This window comes from Schistocerca piceifrons, chromosome 1, assembly GCF_021461385.2.
Source record: "Schistocerca piceifrons isolate TAMUIC-IGC-003096 chromosome 1, iqSchPice1.1, whole genome shotgun sequence".
Classification (NCBI taxonomy): Eukaryota; Metazoa; Arthropoda; class Insecta; order Orthoptera; family Acrididae; genus Schistocerca; species Schistocerca piceifrons.
In genome coordinates, this window is record NC_060138.1 from 839,156,420 (window position 1) to 839,172,781 (window position 16,362).

General features: G+C 41.6%; 1 protein-coding gene and 1 non-coding gene across 2 annotated transcripts in view; one reads left to right on the plus strand and one right to left on the minus strand.

The window, feature by feature from the left end:
• LOC124775530 overlaps positions 1 to 16,362 on the minus strand; it is a 174,736-nt gene that overhangs the window by 144,737 nt on the left and 13,637 nt on the right. The window contains exon 3 of the mRNA XM_047250364.1: positions 2,106 to 2,372. Within this exon, the coding sequence (XP_047106320.1) occupies positions 2,106 to 2,372 (267 nt within the window). The remainder of the gene's footprint in view (positions 1 to 2,105; positions 2,373 to 16,362) is intronic.
• Trnai-aau lies at positions 12,706 to 12,777 on the plus strand. Its single transcript has one exon. It is a non-coding gene; the product is annotated as a tRNA-Ile (tRNA).

Below are 16,362 nucleotides of genomic sequence, written 5' to 3' on the forward strand. Positions count from 1 at the left end.
CAACATGCCATCACGTCGGCGATCCTGGACGTGCTTCTTCCTACGTCCTTTAAACCGCCGGTGGCGGTATGCATCATATCACCTTTTTCTCACGTTGCGCGATTCTTTGTTGATTTTAGTTATGTTCAGTTACAGATACCTTCTACAAGGGTCCCCACTACCCGTGAGATATATCGATACTTCAAGCGTCATCATGGCAGCAATGTTGTCGAACTTAAATACCCAACGAAGGATTGGCTACAGATTTGGTGAGCTGTCGATGCGCCTCTCCTCGCCACGGCAGCGAGATCGTCTTGGTATACATTAATCAACCGCAAGACAGTCACCCGTCGACGACTGTACGACATTCACACGGTAGATTCCCCGCTCTGCCTTATATGTGGCATGCAGGGCACCGACGAACATTTTCTGCAGTGTGGTAAGGCAAAGGAGTTTGGCGGCTGATGCAGCGCATCATGGTACTCCTCCGACGCGCCGATGACTCCATGATCACGACGGACGCTTTATTTCTCCCAGACGCTGTTTTTTCCCGTCACAGAAAACATCGGCAATCCGCTGGATTGGAGGAAACGCATCGCACTACGTGCTCTCGCGGACCGTGATATTGGGCATGGACTATTGGCATTATCTACCAGAACAACACGAAATCACCCGACGTCACTCTAAATACAAAAAGCAGTTTGCGAACTTCCTAGACAGCATGTTTCATGACCCCCCCCCCCCCCCCCCCTCCGCCGGCCAGTGTGGCCGAGCGGTTCTAGGCGCTACAGTCCGGAACCGCGTGACCGCTACGGTTGCAGGTTTGAATCCTGCCTCGGGCATGGATGTGTGTGATGTGCTTAGGTTAGTTAGGTTTAAGTAGTTCTCAGTTCTAGGGGACTGATGAACTGATGACCTCAGAAGTTAAGTCCCATAGTGCTCAGAGCCATTTGAACCCCCTCCCCCGAAGCTGTGGGGAGTCCCTGGTTTACGCAATTTCGCGGAACAGGCTATTAAGGTTATTACGATGATTATCAATGCAAAGTAGTTTCGAGCCCTATTATTCCTTGGAGCGTCCATTTACTCCATGGAATAGCTTCTCCGCTATCTATGTTTTCTCTTATGGAAAGAATGAAGTAGATCATGCCGATTAGCCGTGAGAGAACGAAGATGTATATGTATGTATTGTTGAGCTAGTCGCCATCTTGATGATATTCTGTATGAGAAGGAATTTAATACATGAACTAAACTAAAGTAAGTGTGTTCGCGTATTATTTAACTGATTATTATTGACAGTGTCTGCTTACTACGCTGTGTTGCACGGGATCAGTGGGGAACGTCTGATCTACACTGGACGAACCTGCCGTTTTGTATGCTCAAGATATCCAGCTTATTATTTTCAATAAATAGGCTAACACGGTCTTACCAGCAGATCTCCGGTCTTCCCCATGTGATCACCGAAAGTTAATAATTATTACAAATATTTTCAAGAGGTCGACTGACAATTTTCGTCGTACCGAGACTTCGAAATTGCTTCACTGCCTTATGGAATTTAAGTTAAGCTCAATTTAATCAGGATAGAACAGTATTGAACTGTGTGAATGTGATAAGCCTGCTTTGTGAATGAAAATTCCCTTAATATACCCATGTTTTTTTACTATCCTGATCAGTGAAGCTAAATCAGGCCGGTGTGAGAGAGGTTTTTAAATTTTAGATCCCACAAAAAAAATATTAAACAGTGAAGTGTCCCGGGTATGTTTTCTTCCCACTGCCTCTCCCTAGGAGTAAAAATTAAAAAAGAAAGAAAAGTTGTTGAGTACTTGCCTCCGAACGGGAAAGGTCCGGAGTTCAAACTTCGGTCCGGCACACAGTTTTAATCCGCCAGGAAGTTTCATATCAACGCACACTCCACTGCAGAGTGGAAATTTCATTCTTGAATTTTAAAATTGTCGAAACCTATGTCAAGGTTTCCAATAAATATTTATTTGCAACAGCTTGCTGATTTTTTCAGCCTCTCAAAATTTTCTGAGCAGTTCCTTGCTGTGTATGGCGTTCAGTTAGAGTGATTATTGCTAAGTAACAATAGTGCTGACGAAGTAGATTTTAGCCATTACGGAGGGTCTGACCTGCAGCTTGGTGGCGGGCGAGGGGTCCTTTCGGGAGAGGAGCGTGCAGAGGAAGGCTCGCGTGTCGACTGCGCGCATGAGAGCGACCACGGCGGGCAGGTTGCGCTGGCAGAGGTTGACGAGCGCGGCGAGCGCGGGCGCCACCAGCTGGCGGGCCTCGTCGGCCGCGCCCTCCGCCGCCCCCTCCGCCGCCCACGCCGCCAGCGTCTGCAGCAGGCCCGGCACCTGCGCCTCCCGCCACGACACCTCCACGCCGTACGTCACGTCCTGGAACCACACGCACTCTTCTCACGCTTTGTGCCACATCTAAATTTAGTGTGCACATCTCTCCTTTTCGACAAAATAATTTTGAGGTCTGTGTAATGCCCACTAACTTAGCAAAACATCTGGTTTATGCAGTGTGACAGCAAAAACTTACCCTCCAACCTGTCTAAAGGAAATTAAATAACACAATTTCAGAAGCAAAATTTCCAGGGAAATTAATACTGTGTGCCAGAGAGGGACTCGAAACGGAAACCATCGCCTTTTGTGGGTATATGCTCTAACAACTGAGCTATTCAAACACCACTCACCACCTGCTCTCACAGCTGTACTTCCGGCAGCACCTCGTCTCCTGTCTTCCAAACTTCACAGAAATTCTCCTACGAAATTTGCAGGGCTCCTTGTAAGGTGTCAGGCAAATCCAACACTTTCCATGAAAACCCTGACATGATAAGCAAATCCAGTAGCATGTCACATAGCTCCGAATAAATCAGTGACATTAAATTAACAAAAGTAATACGAGTAACGAGTGAGCAAATGGAATACCACAGACTAACACAAGAATTTTGCAAAAACAGACATAATGTCTTATGGGATAACAGCAATCAGTGATTTTATAATGTTACTTTAAATCCGTCTTGATTGCAAATTTTTTTTATTATTCATATGACCGGTTTCGGTTCATTCAGAACCATCTTCAGATTTGATATTTAAGTTACAGGAGTAACCCGTCCAATTCAGCAACTTTCACATGCTACGTCACATATGTGACATAGCATGTGAAAGTTGCTGAATTGGACGGGTTACTCCTGTAACTTAAATATCAGATCTGAAGATGGTTCTGAATGAACCGAAACCGGTCATATGAATAATAAAAAAAATTTGCAATCAAGACGGATTTAAAGTAACATAACACAAGAATGCCTAAATGCATGTCATACCTCCCCACCGTGAGACAGACGCAGTTCTGAGGGTAGAAATGAGAACAGAAGCCGAGAGCAGAACCGTGTTAAGTAAGAAGACCCTACGATAAGGGACGGACACCCACATCGCCAGCTAACCGTTAGGACCATCCCCCAGTCCATGTTAAAAGCTAGAGCCTTAACGTGAAACTTTTTCGCGTCTCTGTTACGTCAGGACCACCCCCCAGCCCATGTTAAAAGCTAGAGCCCTCCAGAAGAACAGTATAGATCTTACGATAACACAAAAAGGGCCACCCCAACCGCAAGTTTTAGCGTGAGACTTTTTCGCGTCTCTGTTACGTCAGGACCACCCCCCGGCCCATGTTAAAAGATAGAGCCCTCCAGAAGAACAGTATAGATCTTACGATAACGCTAAAAGGACCACACCAGCTGCAAGTTTTAGCGTGAGACTTTTTCGCGTCTCTGTTACGTTGCAAACTTTAAAAAACATTGCCCCACCACGAAAAGTATAACGTTTCTCATTGGATAGACAGAATTTTTGTAGGCGGAGCTTAAGGTTAACATTGAGACCCTGATTGGTCAGATGAAAACACAGCCAGATAGTTTTTTTAAACCAAAATTGTAGTAAGGAGAAGTTAGGAGAGAGTTGCTTCCGAGACGGCGACGTGAGCGGAGCTGTGCTGCCCGCTGCCCCCTGACGAACACCGACAAGGTAATGAACGCACGCGATGCCGCATAACAGCGCATAAAGCTTCATTCAGAAGTGCAGAAGTCTCATCTGTTACACTCCCTTTTTGCGTAATACTAGTGTCGATCGTCAATTAAAGCTCATGGTGTTCACGTTTGCCACTTGAAGTAAAAATCTGAAAAGCGATGATTTTTCTGTTATATAGTTATTGAGAAACCACATCAGCCACTGTAATTTAGGACAAGTTAGATAAGTAATTAAAGATAATTGAGGGTCACTGTAGACCATTTTGATAGTTTTCTCTCTTGTGAAACTTAATTTAAACCTAGATTATAGATGTGATAGACATTCTAGCAGGGACAATAGCATAATTAAGTTATGAATTTTAATATTGTTACAATGAAGTTTTCTCTCCAATGCAAGCGCACAGGTGGCGGTTACATCGTTGACAAGTTGGTTCTGACCCAATAAGTAAGTGAATGGTTTGTCAAGTCGTGTGAACAAAAAGTTTATGAAACGCGTGAGATCGTATGAGCGCATGTTGACTCGAAGTAGGGCGCGTGAATTGCTTTTAAAACAGAAAATAAGGGATTCGGAAAGATTAGCAATGGCAGATTGAGACCTTGACCGAATTGAGGTAGATAACCAGCATGAAAATGGACAGAGAATAGAGGACAGTACAACAGACGATGCAGTATCGCGAGAAATAGGACAGATAACGCACCATAACGAGGATAATGTACGTCAAGGCGTAGAAAACGTAAGTCAACATACGACAGAGGAGCTGGAAAGTAGAGAGACAGTCGATGAGGATTCTAACTTGCGTCTTGAATACGTAGAACCCATAGTACAAGTAATCAGAGCTCTCTCACCACAGAGTACAAGGAATGCGAGCAGAAACGTGTTACAGCACAGTTCAATGCAATCGGTTGCAAACCAACAATTGGGCGAAAACACAGAGCGTAGGACGTCGGAAGAAAGCGCAATAGGGCGCACCAATCTGGCAGAATTATTACAATTAATGACGGAAACCATGACAAGACAAAATAAAGAAATTGCGAACCAAATAAAAATTCAGAATGCAGAAATGACGAAACAAAATGCAGAAACCAAGAGACAAATGCGTGCGATTAAAGAACAAAACAAAAAAATTCAGTTACACCTAAGTCATATTGAAGACTAGGCAAAAGAATCTCGAGAAGTGATAGGAAACTTAATAACAGGTCACAATCAATTGATAACAGACATTGACAAGGTACAAGCGGACGTACAAACATTGCGTAATGACATTCAGGACGAGATCAAAACATTACCTAACAACATCCAGGGAGAAGTCAAGAAACTAGAGAAACAGATAAACGAAATTACTAGACAAGCAGCAGGTACTGCGCGTGAAATTGTTGAAAACAGTGTGTTACACAAACGTATCACAAAAGCAGCGCTGAAAAGATATGATAACCGCATAGTCAAAATAGAAGCGCAAACGAAGCGACAATTTCAGAAATTGCGAACAGAGTTGTTGCAAACCATTGAAGAGCGCAGTGAACAGGATCGAACAAGTACAGAGTCTGCAACCACATCCGTATCTGTAACAGCACCGGAAAAACAAGCAATTGACGAAGATATTACACATTTGCGATTCCAATCACAGGCGGAAAGTAACATACGTAAAATCAGACAGCCTGCACAGCAACAAACACGTTTCGAAATTCTTGATGAACAAACGTCATCACAAACACATGCGGAACCACAAATGTATGTTTCAAGACAGTTTGGATCGTGCAATGAAGCAGCAAGGTTAGCCAAACAAGATACCGAACCAATACCTGACAATGGAAAGCCAGGTCGCGAAGAGTACAGTGCAATGCATTCAGCTACACGTTCACAACCGATGGAAGAAAATTATTGCGTACCACTCCAACGATACTACGCAAGGGTAGGCGAAAGTTACAGTGGATAATATCCAATGGATCTACCACAACCGGAAAGAACGACGGGAGAAATGATCAGAAACAAAAGTGGCGAAGAGTCGCGAATTTCATATGGAACTATGACGAAGTACGACAACGATCATTTCCTCACAGTCAGAGAATTTCAACACTTTCGAGAAGGAGACTCATTACATCCACGAACTTTTATTGATCAATTCCGAGTAGGATTACCAGAACACTGGACGCTAGCACACAAATTAGACTTTATATGTGCACACATGTCAGGAACAGTCGCAGAAACCATGCAGAATGTTCCAGCGACATGCCGATCGTACGAAGATTTCAGAGAGAAGTTTCTCTCACGATATTGGTCCAGCGAAGCACAGAACAGAGTGAAGTTCGAATTATTACAGAAACCATATTTTGAAAATTCAGGAGAGAAGAGTCCCGTGAAATTTTTCGAATTAATGGCAAAGAAAAATCAATGCTTAGATGTCCCATACAGTGACGGAGAGTTGATTAAATTATGCGCGATGAAGCTACCATTGAAATACCAGCAATCATTAGTAGGTCGCGGAGGCAATGACGTCGAAGCATTTAAAGGTATTCTAAGAGAACTAGAGTTCATATTTTCGGAAGATGACGCAAGAAAAAGACGAAGCACACGTGAAAACGAAACCAAAAAGCAGTGGAATCCACAAGACACAGTACGAAGAAACAATAATTACGAACCATGTGATAACTTCGCACCATGAAACGACAATAGATTTCAACAAAGAACCGGTTATGGATTTAGAAGAGAATATGGCAATAACTATAATTCACCCAGGAACGGCAACAACTATTACAGAAGGAATAACAACTATCAACAAGCTGATCAAGAAAAGAGAATACAGGTAGAAGAGGTGGAGGTAAGACCACCAAAACCCGATAAACGTTCGAATTGACAGCTAAGCGCCCATGCCAAAGAGAATGATGCACTGACCCAGGACAATTGCAGCACCTTGAACAGAGAAGTAAAAATCTTATCACGGGAAGAGAAGAAGGAAGAAACAAATCCGCAGGGACCAGATGAAAACGAAGACAAGAAAATAACAACATCGTGTTGGGACGAAATTAATTGGGAGAATACTGACGAGGAAGATGATTTACCGGAGGCATGCACAACGAATTTAGGAGGAAAGGACGAAGCAATGAGTATTGCAGAGCTATTTGAGATGGAAACCAGGGAAAGTGAATTCAATGAGGATAATGCGCGGTCGACAGAAGTTGAAAATAAGTTACAAGTGGGCACACAACACAACGTATATAATGAAGTAAGTTATGAAGCGATAATTAGAGCATTTAGATGCGATTATGTGGAAGTAGCGACGAAGAAGGAGAAGATAGACGAGGATGAGGAAAAAGTAGAGGATGTTGAAGAAAGCGTAAATGAAGGAAGAAATAGAGAAGAGGAAATAAGAGAGAGAGAAGTAGCAGTCGAAGCTTGTCCTACAGAAAGTTCGAATTCACAAGGGAAATTCCTAAAAAGACTCATGTATGATTCAGTGGAGGATTCGTTGATGCAAGAAGAAGAAGAACAGAACCAACCCTTTCAAATTCAACCAATTGTGAAGGCCATGGTAAAGCATATCCCATTCAATATTGTAATTGATAGCGGAAGTGAACTGACTGCGATCTCAGAAAACTTATTCATGCAGAGTAATGCCAATGAAGAATTGCCAGTTCTGAAAACACGTAAGATTAAAGTAAGAGGTCCTATTAGAAACAATACTGTGGAAGTTACGAGACAAACAAGGTTAACTCTTTCGTGCCAAGGTCAAAAGATCGAAGCCAACTTCGTGATTATACCAAAACTAACTGTAGATTTGATTATAGGTGCAGATTTTTTAAATGAGAGACGAGCGATAATAGATATGGGGAAAGGTTGAGTAACATTCGGGAATGTCACACTTCTCTTTGAGCAAAAGCTAAAATTAGAAGAAATACCAGTTATAAACAAACAATTAAGAATGACGCGAGATAAAGAGGATGAAGAACTAGAATGGTATGCACAAAAGGGGGAATCGCCTCAACTCATGTTAGAAGTCCATAAAGAAATCAACAAAAAATTGCAAGAAGTTCAAGGTATTTCGGAACACAGTAGAAGAGAATTAGAGAGTATTTTATGAGATAAAGCAGAGGTATTTTTACCTAAGACTGGCAGTATTAAATACTTGCAATACAAGTTTGAAGATTAATTTTATTACTGGTAAATAATCAGCACAATATTTCAAGATTATGTTGCAGATAAGATCGTCAGGAGAAAGAAGAATGAAGAGAGAGGAAGGTGGGAAAAAGAAAGTAGTTTCAATAATAACACCAATAGTACCATAGATTAAGGTGAAGGGATAAATTGTAGATAGTCTAACAGCATGAAATACTAAAATGCTATACACCATGACACTACACAAAAAAGAATAAAAGAAAACGAATTTGAGGATTTTTGTAGAAGTTAAGACTCAAAATATCTTAGAATTGTAACATGGAAAGGGCGCCGAAATTTGTAAAGCTTTTTAAGAAGGCATAAAACAATGTAGGTACTAGACATATGTTAGATGATTATAAGTAAAACTTTTTGTAAGAACCATTGTAAAAACTCCATCAAGGACGAGATGCAACGACCCACAAGTTGCAACGAGAGATGTATCAAGAAAGAAAAGGACGTAATTAGGAAGACACGATTCCTACAAGGCAGAAGCGTCGAGAGAAAGGAAAGGACAGCGAGACCAACAGAGGGCCCTTCTTGTAGCGAAAGTGGGCAGTAAATAAATCTGCTGCCAAGTGGAATCACATAGTGCCAGAACCCTGCAGAGACACGACAGGACACCGAATGCCAGAAGGGTCTCGGAACGCCCCCACTCAGCAGAGCAAGCAAAAAACGGCCCGACGAGAAGACCGCTTGGGCAATCCACCACTGGCAAAAAATATGTGTAAAAGTCACATTACCGCTATTAAACAGCATGCTGATGCACGAAACTGAAGGAAACATCCACAAAGTAAAAATGACACGCCCAAACCATTTATCAAACTGTTACTCAGAGGAGAACTTCAAAGCGACTAGTTATCAATAAATATTTCCATTCCTGCCCAGAGAAGAACCAAGAAGCAAGTAAGAATCAGAGAAAAAGCAGGAAGAACAGAAGTTGAAGATTCGCAAGATTGAGACCAAGAAAGAAGATGGGTGAAGAATAGACGACATACCTTCCCAAATCCCTATCCTATTGTAAACTAGTCGTCTGCGAAGTATTACAACGAAAAACGACAGCTTTCAGCGACACATAACGATGACTTTCAGGCATAAAAAGCCAGTAAACCACGAGATTCTGCACTCACAGCTCCATTCCATTATGGGACCTCCACAACAGCAACACACACTTGCAAAACCAACAAGGAATGACGAACGAAGCTGTACATCAAATACTTGCCCACATCCATCTTGCTCAAATCCATCACCTCCATGCAAAAACATTCGCCAACCTCATGCTTAAACATTCATAAGATTGTGTGAATGTGTGAAATCAAATTAAGTGATGTAGGAATTGTGCAAAAGAAACGTGTGAAAAACTAAATAAGTTAAGCACACCAGGCAGCTAATAAACTACAAAATAACAGTCATTGACTATGGACTTAAGTGAAAAATAGACTATCGATAAAAATAAGTCATTAGTTCTGAAATGGACAGTATATAAAGAACAAAAGTAAGGCATTAATAACCATTAAAATTAGATGCCACTTATTTTCTCCTCATAAAAATAAAAGAATAACTATATTTTACTTATTTTCTTCTTATAAAAACAAAGAATAAAAAATTGTCTTGTTGGATGTTTTCTCTTTTTTTGAACATTTGTACCATTTGTTAGGATAATATCTCAATACTTGTGTATATATATAGTTCTTTGTCAAAGCAATTCTTGGAAATAATTCTTATTTGTTAGTGTAACAATGTTGAAATAAGTGTCTAGAAACAAAAACATTTTACTTGTACATGATATTTAGAAAATGTGTTAGGAATAGATTTTACTTAATTACTACATTTTAAAAAAATATATTTCTAAGAAAATCGATGTGAAAGACTCCTCACCTTCGATAACAAACTTCTTGAAAAACAAACTTCACACTTAAATAAATAAAGAAAATAATTAAAAATTAATAATATCATAAAAATATTCTTCACTTGTCATTTTTTAGAATAATAAGGAAGACTATAAAAATATAAATTAATAATACAAACTAGCATAGAACAGAATAACGTGACTGAACAGTAGGCAACAAAATTTAGATAACGGAATAATTTTTGACTGGCTTAGGCAACGATTCAATCATTGCCTAACTTCAGTACAAAAATTAAGTTAGAAGGGTGGTGTATGTAAGGTCTCAGGCAAATCCAACACTTTCCATGAAAACCCTGACATGATAAGCAAATCCAGTAGTATGTCACATAGCTCCGAATAAATCGTGACATTAAATTAACAAAAGTAATACGAGTAACGAGTGAGCAAATGAAATACCACAGACTAACACAAGAATGCCTAAATGCATGTCATACCTTCCCACCGTGAGACAGACGCAGTTCTGAGGGTAGAAATGAGAACAGAAGCCGAGAGCAGAACCGTGTTAAGTTAGAAGACCCTATGATAAGGGACGGACACCCACATCGCCAGCTAACCATTAGGACCATCCCCCAGTCCATGTTAAAAGCTAGAGCCTTAACGTGAAACTTTTTCGCGTCTCTGTTACGTCAGGACCACCCCCCAGCCCATGTCAAAAGCTAGAGCCCTCCAGAAGAACAGTATAGATCTTACGATAACACAAAAAGGGCCACCCCAACCGCAAGTTATAGCGTGAGACTTTTTCGCGTCTCTGTTACGTTGCAAACTTTGGAAAACATTGCCCCACCACGAAAAGTATAACGTTTCTCATTGGATAGACAGAATTTTTGTAGGCGGAGCTTAAGGTTAACATTGAGACCCTGATTGATCAGATGAAAACACAGCCAGATAGTTTTTTTAAACCAAAATTGTAGTAAGGAGAAGTTAGGAGAGAGTTGCTTCCGAGACGGCGAGGTGAGCGGAGCTGTGCTGCCCGCTGCCCCCTGACGAACACCGACAAGGTAATGAACGCACGCGATGCCGCATAACAGCGCATAAAGCTTCATTCAGAAGTGCAGAAGTCTCATCTGTTACACTCCCTTTTTGCGTAATACTAGTGTCGATCGTCAATTAAAGCTCATGGTGTTCACATTTGCCACTTGAAGTAAAAATCTGAAAAGCGATGATTTTTCTGTTATATAGTTATTGAGAAACCACATCAGCCACTGTAATTTAGGACAAGTTAGATAAGTAATTAAAGATAATTGAGGGTCACTGTAGACCATTTTGATAGTTTTCTCTCTTGTGAAACTTAATTTAAACCTAGATTATAGATGTGATATGGCATAGGTCATCCTTTGATCCATTGTAGAACTTGGAAACCCACTCAGGGATTATTCGTTCACATTTTTGTTGAACGCAGTTGGTTTTTGCCATCCTGTATTGAAACATTTCCTTTTATCAATAGTGCAATTTATAAACAATGTTTTGTGAGTAGAATAAAATTTCCAATGGTAAACTTAACTGCTTTTTCGACGTTATTTTACCAGCTAACTAAAAATAGGAAAGCCTTGAACCCCTTCCACTAAAAGTAGTTAGTATTAAGATTCTTTTACAGGGAGTGCAGTGGAGCTGACGCTGAAATCATTAAGTATTTGGTTATATCATCGTTAGTCTCACTGAACTCTTCTGAATTCTACATGTCATGTGTGGTCTGGCGTCTCCTTACCAGCAACAGGTCCCAGGTTCAAACTAGTCAATTCCCTAACAAACACGCTCAGAGCGTCGTTGCGCGAAAGTGGTAGGGAGACACGATATAGAACAAACAGACACCACGCAGAATGTTAGTTCCTGGGAAATTAATACTGTGTGCCAGAGAGGGACTCGAAACTGAAGCCATCGCCTTTCGTGGGTAAATGCTCTAACAACTGAGCTATTCAAACACGACTCACCACCTGCTCTCACAGCTGTACTTCCGGCAGCACCTCGTCTCCTGTCTTCCAAACTTCACAGAAATTCTCCTACGAAATTTGCAGGGCTCCTGGAAAAAAGGATATTGTGGAGAGGGCTTATCCACAACCTAGGAGAGTTTCCAAATTGAGATTTTCACTCTCCAGCGGAGTGTACGCTGATCGAGAACTTTCTGCCACATTAAAACTTTATGCCAGACCGGGCTCAAACCTGGAACCTAGTCCAGTCGATAGACTACTTTCCCGTCAAAGGCAAAGGTCCCAGTTTCGAGTGCCAGTCTGGCACACATTTCTTATCTGCGAGGAAGTTGCAGTTCAGCGTACGATCTGCTGCAGATTGGGAACTCATTCTTCAAACAGCCATTCTGGTTGTGGCTAAGCCATGTCCCCGGAATATCCTTTCTTCCAGGAGTGCTAGTCCTGCAAGGTTGCGCAGGAGAACGTCTGTGAAATCTGGAATGCAGGAGATGAGGTACTGGTGGAAGTACAGCTGTGAGGGAGGGTTCTGACTTGTGCTTGGACAGCTCAGCCGATAGATCACTTGCCCGCGAAAGGAAATACAGAACGTTCATTGCAGAACCTGTGCAATGCTGTTCGAGTTTATGGGGAATACCGAGTGGGAGAAGGTGTTAATGGGGATTTGGATTGAGGAGAAAGGCTTGCTAGGGAAGTTCGCGCAGTTACTCAAAGCCATTGTGCCGGGCTAGCGTAGTGGTTAATGCTTCTGCCTAATGAGCAGGAGACCCAGGGTCGAATCCTGGGCTTGGTAGAAATTTTCATTTGTCACTTCAGTCTGTATATATATCACAGGTGTTAGACATGGAAAGGTCACTGGAACCATATAGTTTCATTTGAATATAGAACAATGGTAAATAATGATACTAAAGATAAAAAGTCAATGAAAATGAGCACTTCTTATGTAAAATTACTGTAGTTGACTTCGGTTTGTGGTTACCTCGGTACGTCTTCGAGTTTTGTCGGCGCTGAGTGGAAAGAGCCTAAACTTCAGCCAGATTTAATTAGTATATACGATAATAGAAGCAAAAACTTTCCAGTAAACATGGCTCCACAATCGAGCCATCTGCAAGACAGTTGCGAATGTGTGATTGCGAGCTGACACCGCCTTCGGCCTACTTAGAACTAAAGGATTTGAAATGTAAACCTCTCCATCGAGTCCCCATTCGTGCTCAAATTTCACCTCTAGCCCGGTGTTGGGGATTACGCATGATGACGCACCAAAAAAACTTGCTACTGATGCAAGATGACATTTAACACATCTGTATGATTCAAGATGGGTAAGTTGAGCGGGCCCTGCACCCTGCCTCCGATCACCTAACGTCTAGATTTTTTCGTTGTGAGGTCATCTAGAAAGTGAAGACTGCAGCAATTCCGCCTATAAGATGATGAACTGGAGTAACAAATCGTACCGTCTTCTTAAGATTTACGAGACGATCTGGGTGGGGGCCGGAAGTCCGGGGGTTCCGAAAGAATTCGTAACTCGAAACTCAGAGCGGAGACAAGTACAGCATTGTCTACATACGTGAAGCCAACATTTGTAAAAGTCTACAGTAAACTGTAACATGTGTTAAACATCACTCTATTCCTTGTGGGTGCTACCTGAGCCTAGTTACATGGTGACTTCATCAAAAAGTTCACATTTTAGGTAAGTTTGTACTAATTATGACTATAGTTCATACTGAAGTCAGTGATGGCCCGTACCCACACAATTACTGTCACCTCGCAATTGCCTCATTTGTGAAAGCATCTCTACTGGAACGTTTTTACTCGTATTACCATAGTTCCACTCATGTCAGTTTTCGCTATTCATTATGGTACACGTATACAGGGTGTAAAGGGTATAAGCGCAGATATTTTTACATGTGTTACCTCAGTATGTACACACATCAGTATGTTGTTTGTTTCTTCTCTGCGTCGAACAGTGTTCGCACAAACACGTCACATAACTTACCACTTGACTTTTTCCGCACGGTCGTAACTTCACCACTAAGTTGACTACACACGTCAGTATAAACTAACAGTTTTGCTTCCAAGCGTTCACATTCCAGTATTTGACCTGCTGCACAGGGGAAAAAATGGAATGAAATTTTTTCAGCTGGAATTTTTTTGATTTTCATATAATTTGTGGATGCTAATGTTAATAACAAATGTTAAAGTGATAAAAGTTTGCAGATACATCAACAGATTTAACGTTCTTTTGCTTCTCCATCTACAGGACGTACCTCGTGTAAGTGCAGATATTTCTGTTGGTGACTGAGGATGGAGTACCGATGAACGTTAACGTCAATGTGTACGTCATTTGCGATTAATAATTACAGCTATTACCAGTTGCATGTCTTTAGGTTGGGTGGACTCTCCAAGTACATGTGTCAAGAACAAGCCATTAGTGCTTATTTTCCCTTGTGCAGCGCGGGATTAGCCGAGCGGTCTCAGGCGCTGCAGTCATGGACTGTGCGGCTGGTCCCGGCGGAGGTTCGAGTCCTCCCTCCGGAATGGGTGTGTGTGTGTCTTTGTCCTTAGGATAATTTAGGTTAAGTAGTGTGTAAGCTTAGGGACTGATGACCTTAGCAGTTAAGTCCCATAAAATTTCACACACATTTGAACATTCGGAAGATAAGCTTAAAAGACTTTGCGACTTCTTAACTATGCAGGGGCACGGAATTATGAGTTGTCATTTCCTATTTCGTAGGCGAGTATTTTACTTTAATGCATGTGTACTGGATTGACTAGAATTGGTTTTCTATCAAAAACGGTTGAAAGTTGCGTCTTCCTCTTTATATATGTTGAAGTCCTAGTCTCGCACTACACACCCCGCCAATATGAATCAAATCTGAGAGGAGAAGTACGTACAGTCCCCTTGTCAGTGTTCCTAATCACACACAAATATTAACAGTATTACCGTTCATTTTAGGATCTCCCTAAGGCTTTTATCACCGATGCGTCGTTAACTGATATTTAATTATAAGAAATCGTACCAAGGGTGACGTGTTTGTGATAAATATGCAATGTGCTGTTGCTTCAAAATGGCATAATACCACAACACGAACAACGAATTTGGGAAAATCAATGGTGTGTCACCAATGTTGTCATCTGCTATCCTGGCATCGAGTGAGAGGTCATTGTGACATTAACTGCGAGTAAGCCAAGCATGTCACAAGTGCGCCTTCATGTATAGTGGTGAGTGCAGTTGCGCTCTACCAGAACTATAGTTCGGTAGTTTTCGTACAGTACATCAATGATGTGGTGAATTCTAGCATTACCGGCAGTATTTGTAGCATTGGTAAGAACAGAAATATTAATGAATGTGCGAGAGAGCTATTGGGAGCCAACGAGTTCCCTTTGTTCTTTGTTCCTTTGTTTCACACATAATTAGAACCGCACATCGTTAAGTGTTAGTCCATTTTGTACTTTATATCCTTAAAAAATGTAGATTGCATTTTATAAGTAATAAAAATTAGCTGCTCTCGTAAGTTCTGGGCTTTTGTGTAACCAAAGCGAAAAGTACAGCTCACATGCCTATATAATTATTGTTGGTATTTTGCGCTCAATAGAACGTTCTTCATCATGATGAAAGACGAGAGTTTCCTGTTCTTATTGATAAGTCTGAAAACTGTTTAGCCGCGCGGGATTAGCCGAGCGGTCTGAGGCGCTGCAGTCATGGACTGTGCGGCTGATCCCGGCGGAGGTTCGAGTCCTCCATCGGGCATGGGTGTGTGTATTTGTCCTTAGGATAATTTAGGTTAAGTAGTATGTAAGCTTAGGGACTGATGACCTTAGCAGTTAAGTTCCATACGATTCCACACACATTTGAACATTTCGAAAACTGTTTAGATATAACATATATTAAACACTGAAGCGCCAATGAAACAGGTATAAGCATTCGAATTCAGTTGCAGACATATGTAAACAGGCGGAATACGACGCTGCTGTCGGCAACGCCAATATAAGACAAGTGTCTGACGCAGTTGTTACATCGGTTACTGCTGCTACAATGGCAGGTTATCAAGATTTAAGTGAATATGAGCGTGCTGTTATATTCGGCGCAAGAGAAATAGAACACAACATCTCCGAAGGTAGCGATGAAGTGGGGATTTTCCCGTACGACCATTTCACGAGTATACCGCGAATATCAGGAATCCGGTAAAACATCAAATCTCCGTCATCGCTGCGGCCGGAAAAAGATCCTGCAATAACGGGACCAACGACTACTAAGGAGAATCGTTCAACGTGACAGAAGCGCAGCCCCTACGCAAATTGCTGCCGATTTCAATTCTGATCCATCAAAAAGTGTCAGCGTCCAAACCATTCAGCGAAACATCATCGATATCGGCTTTCA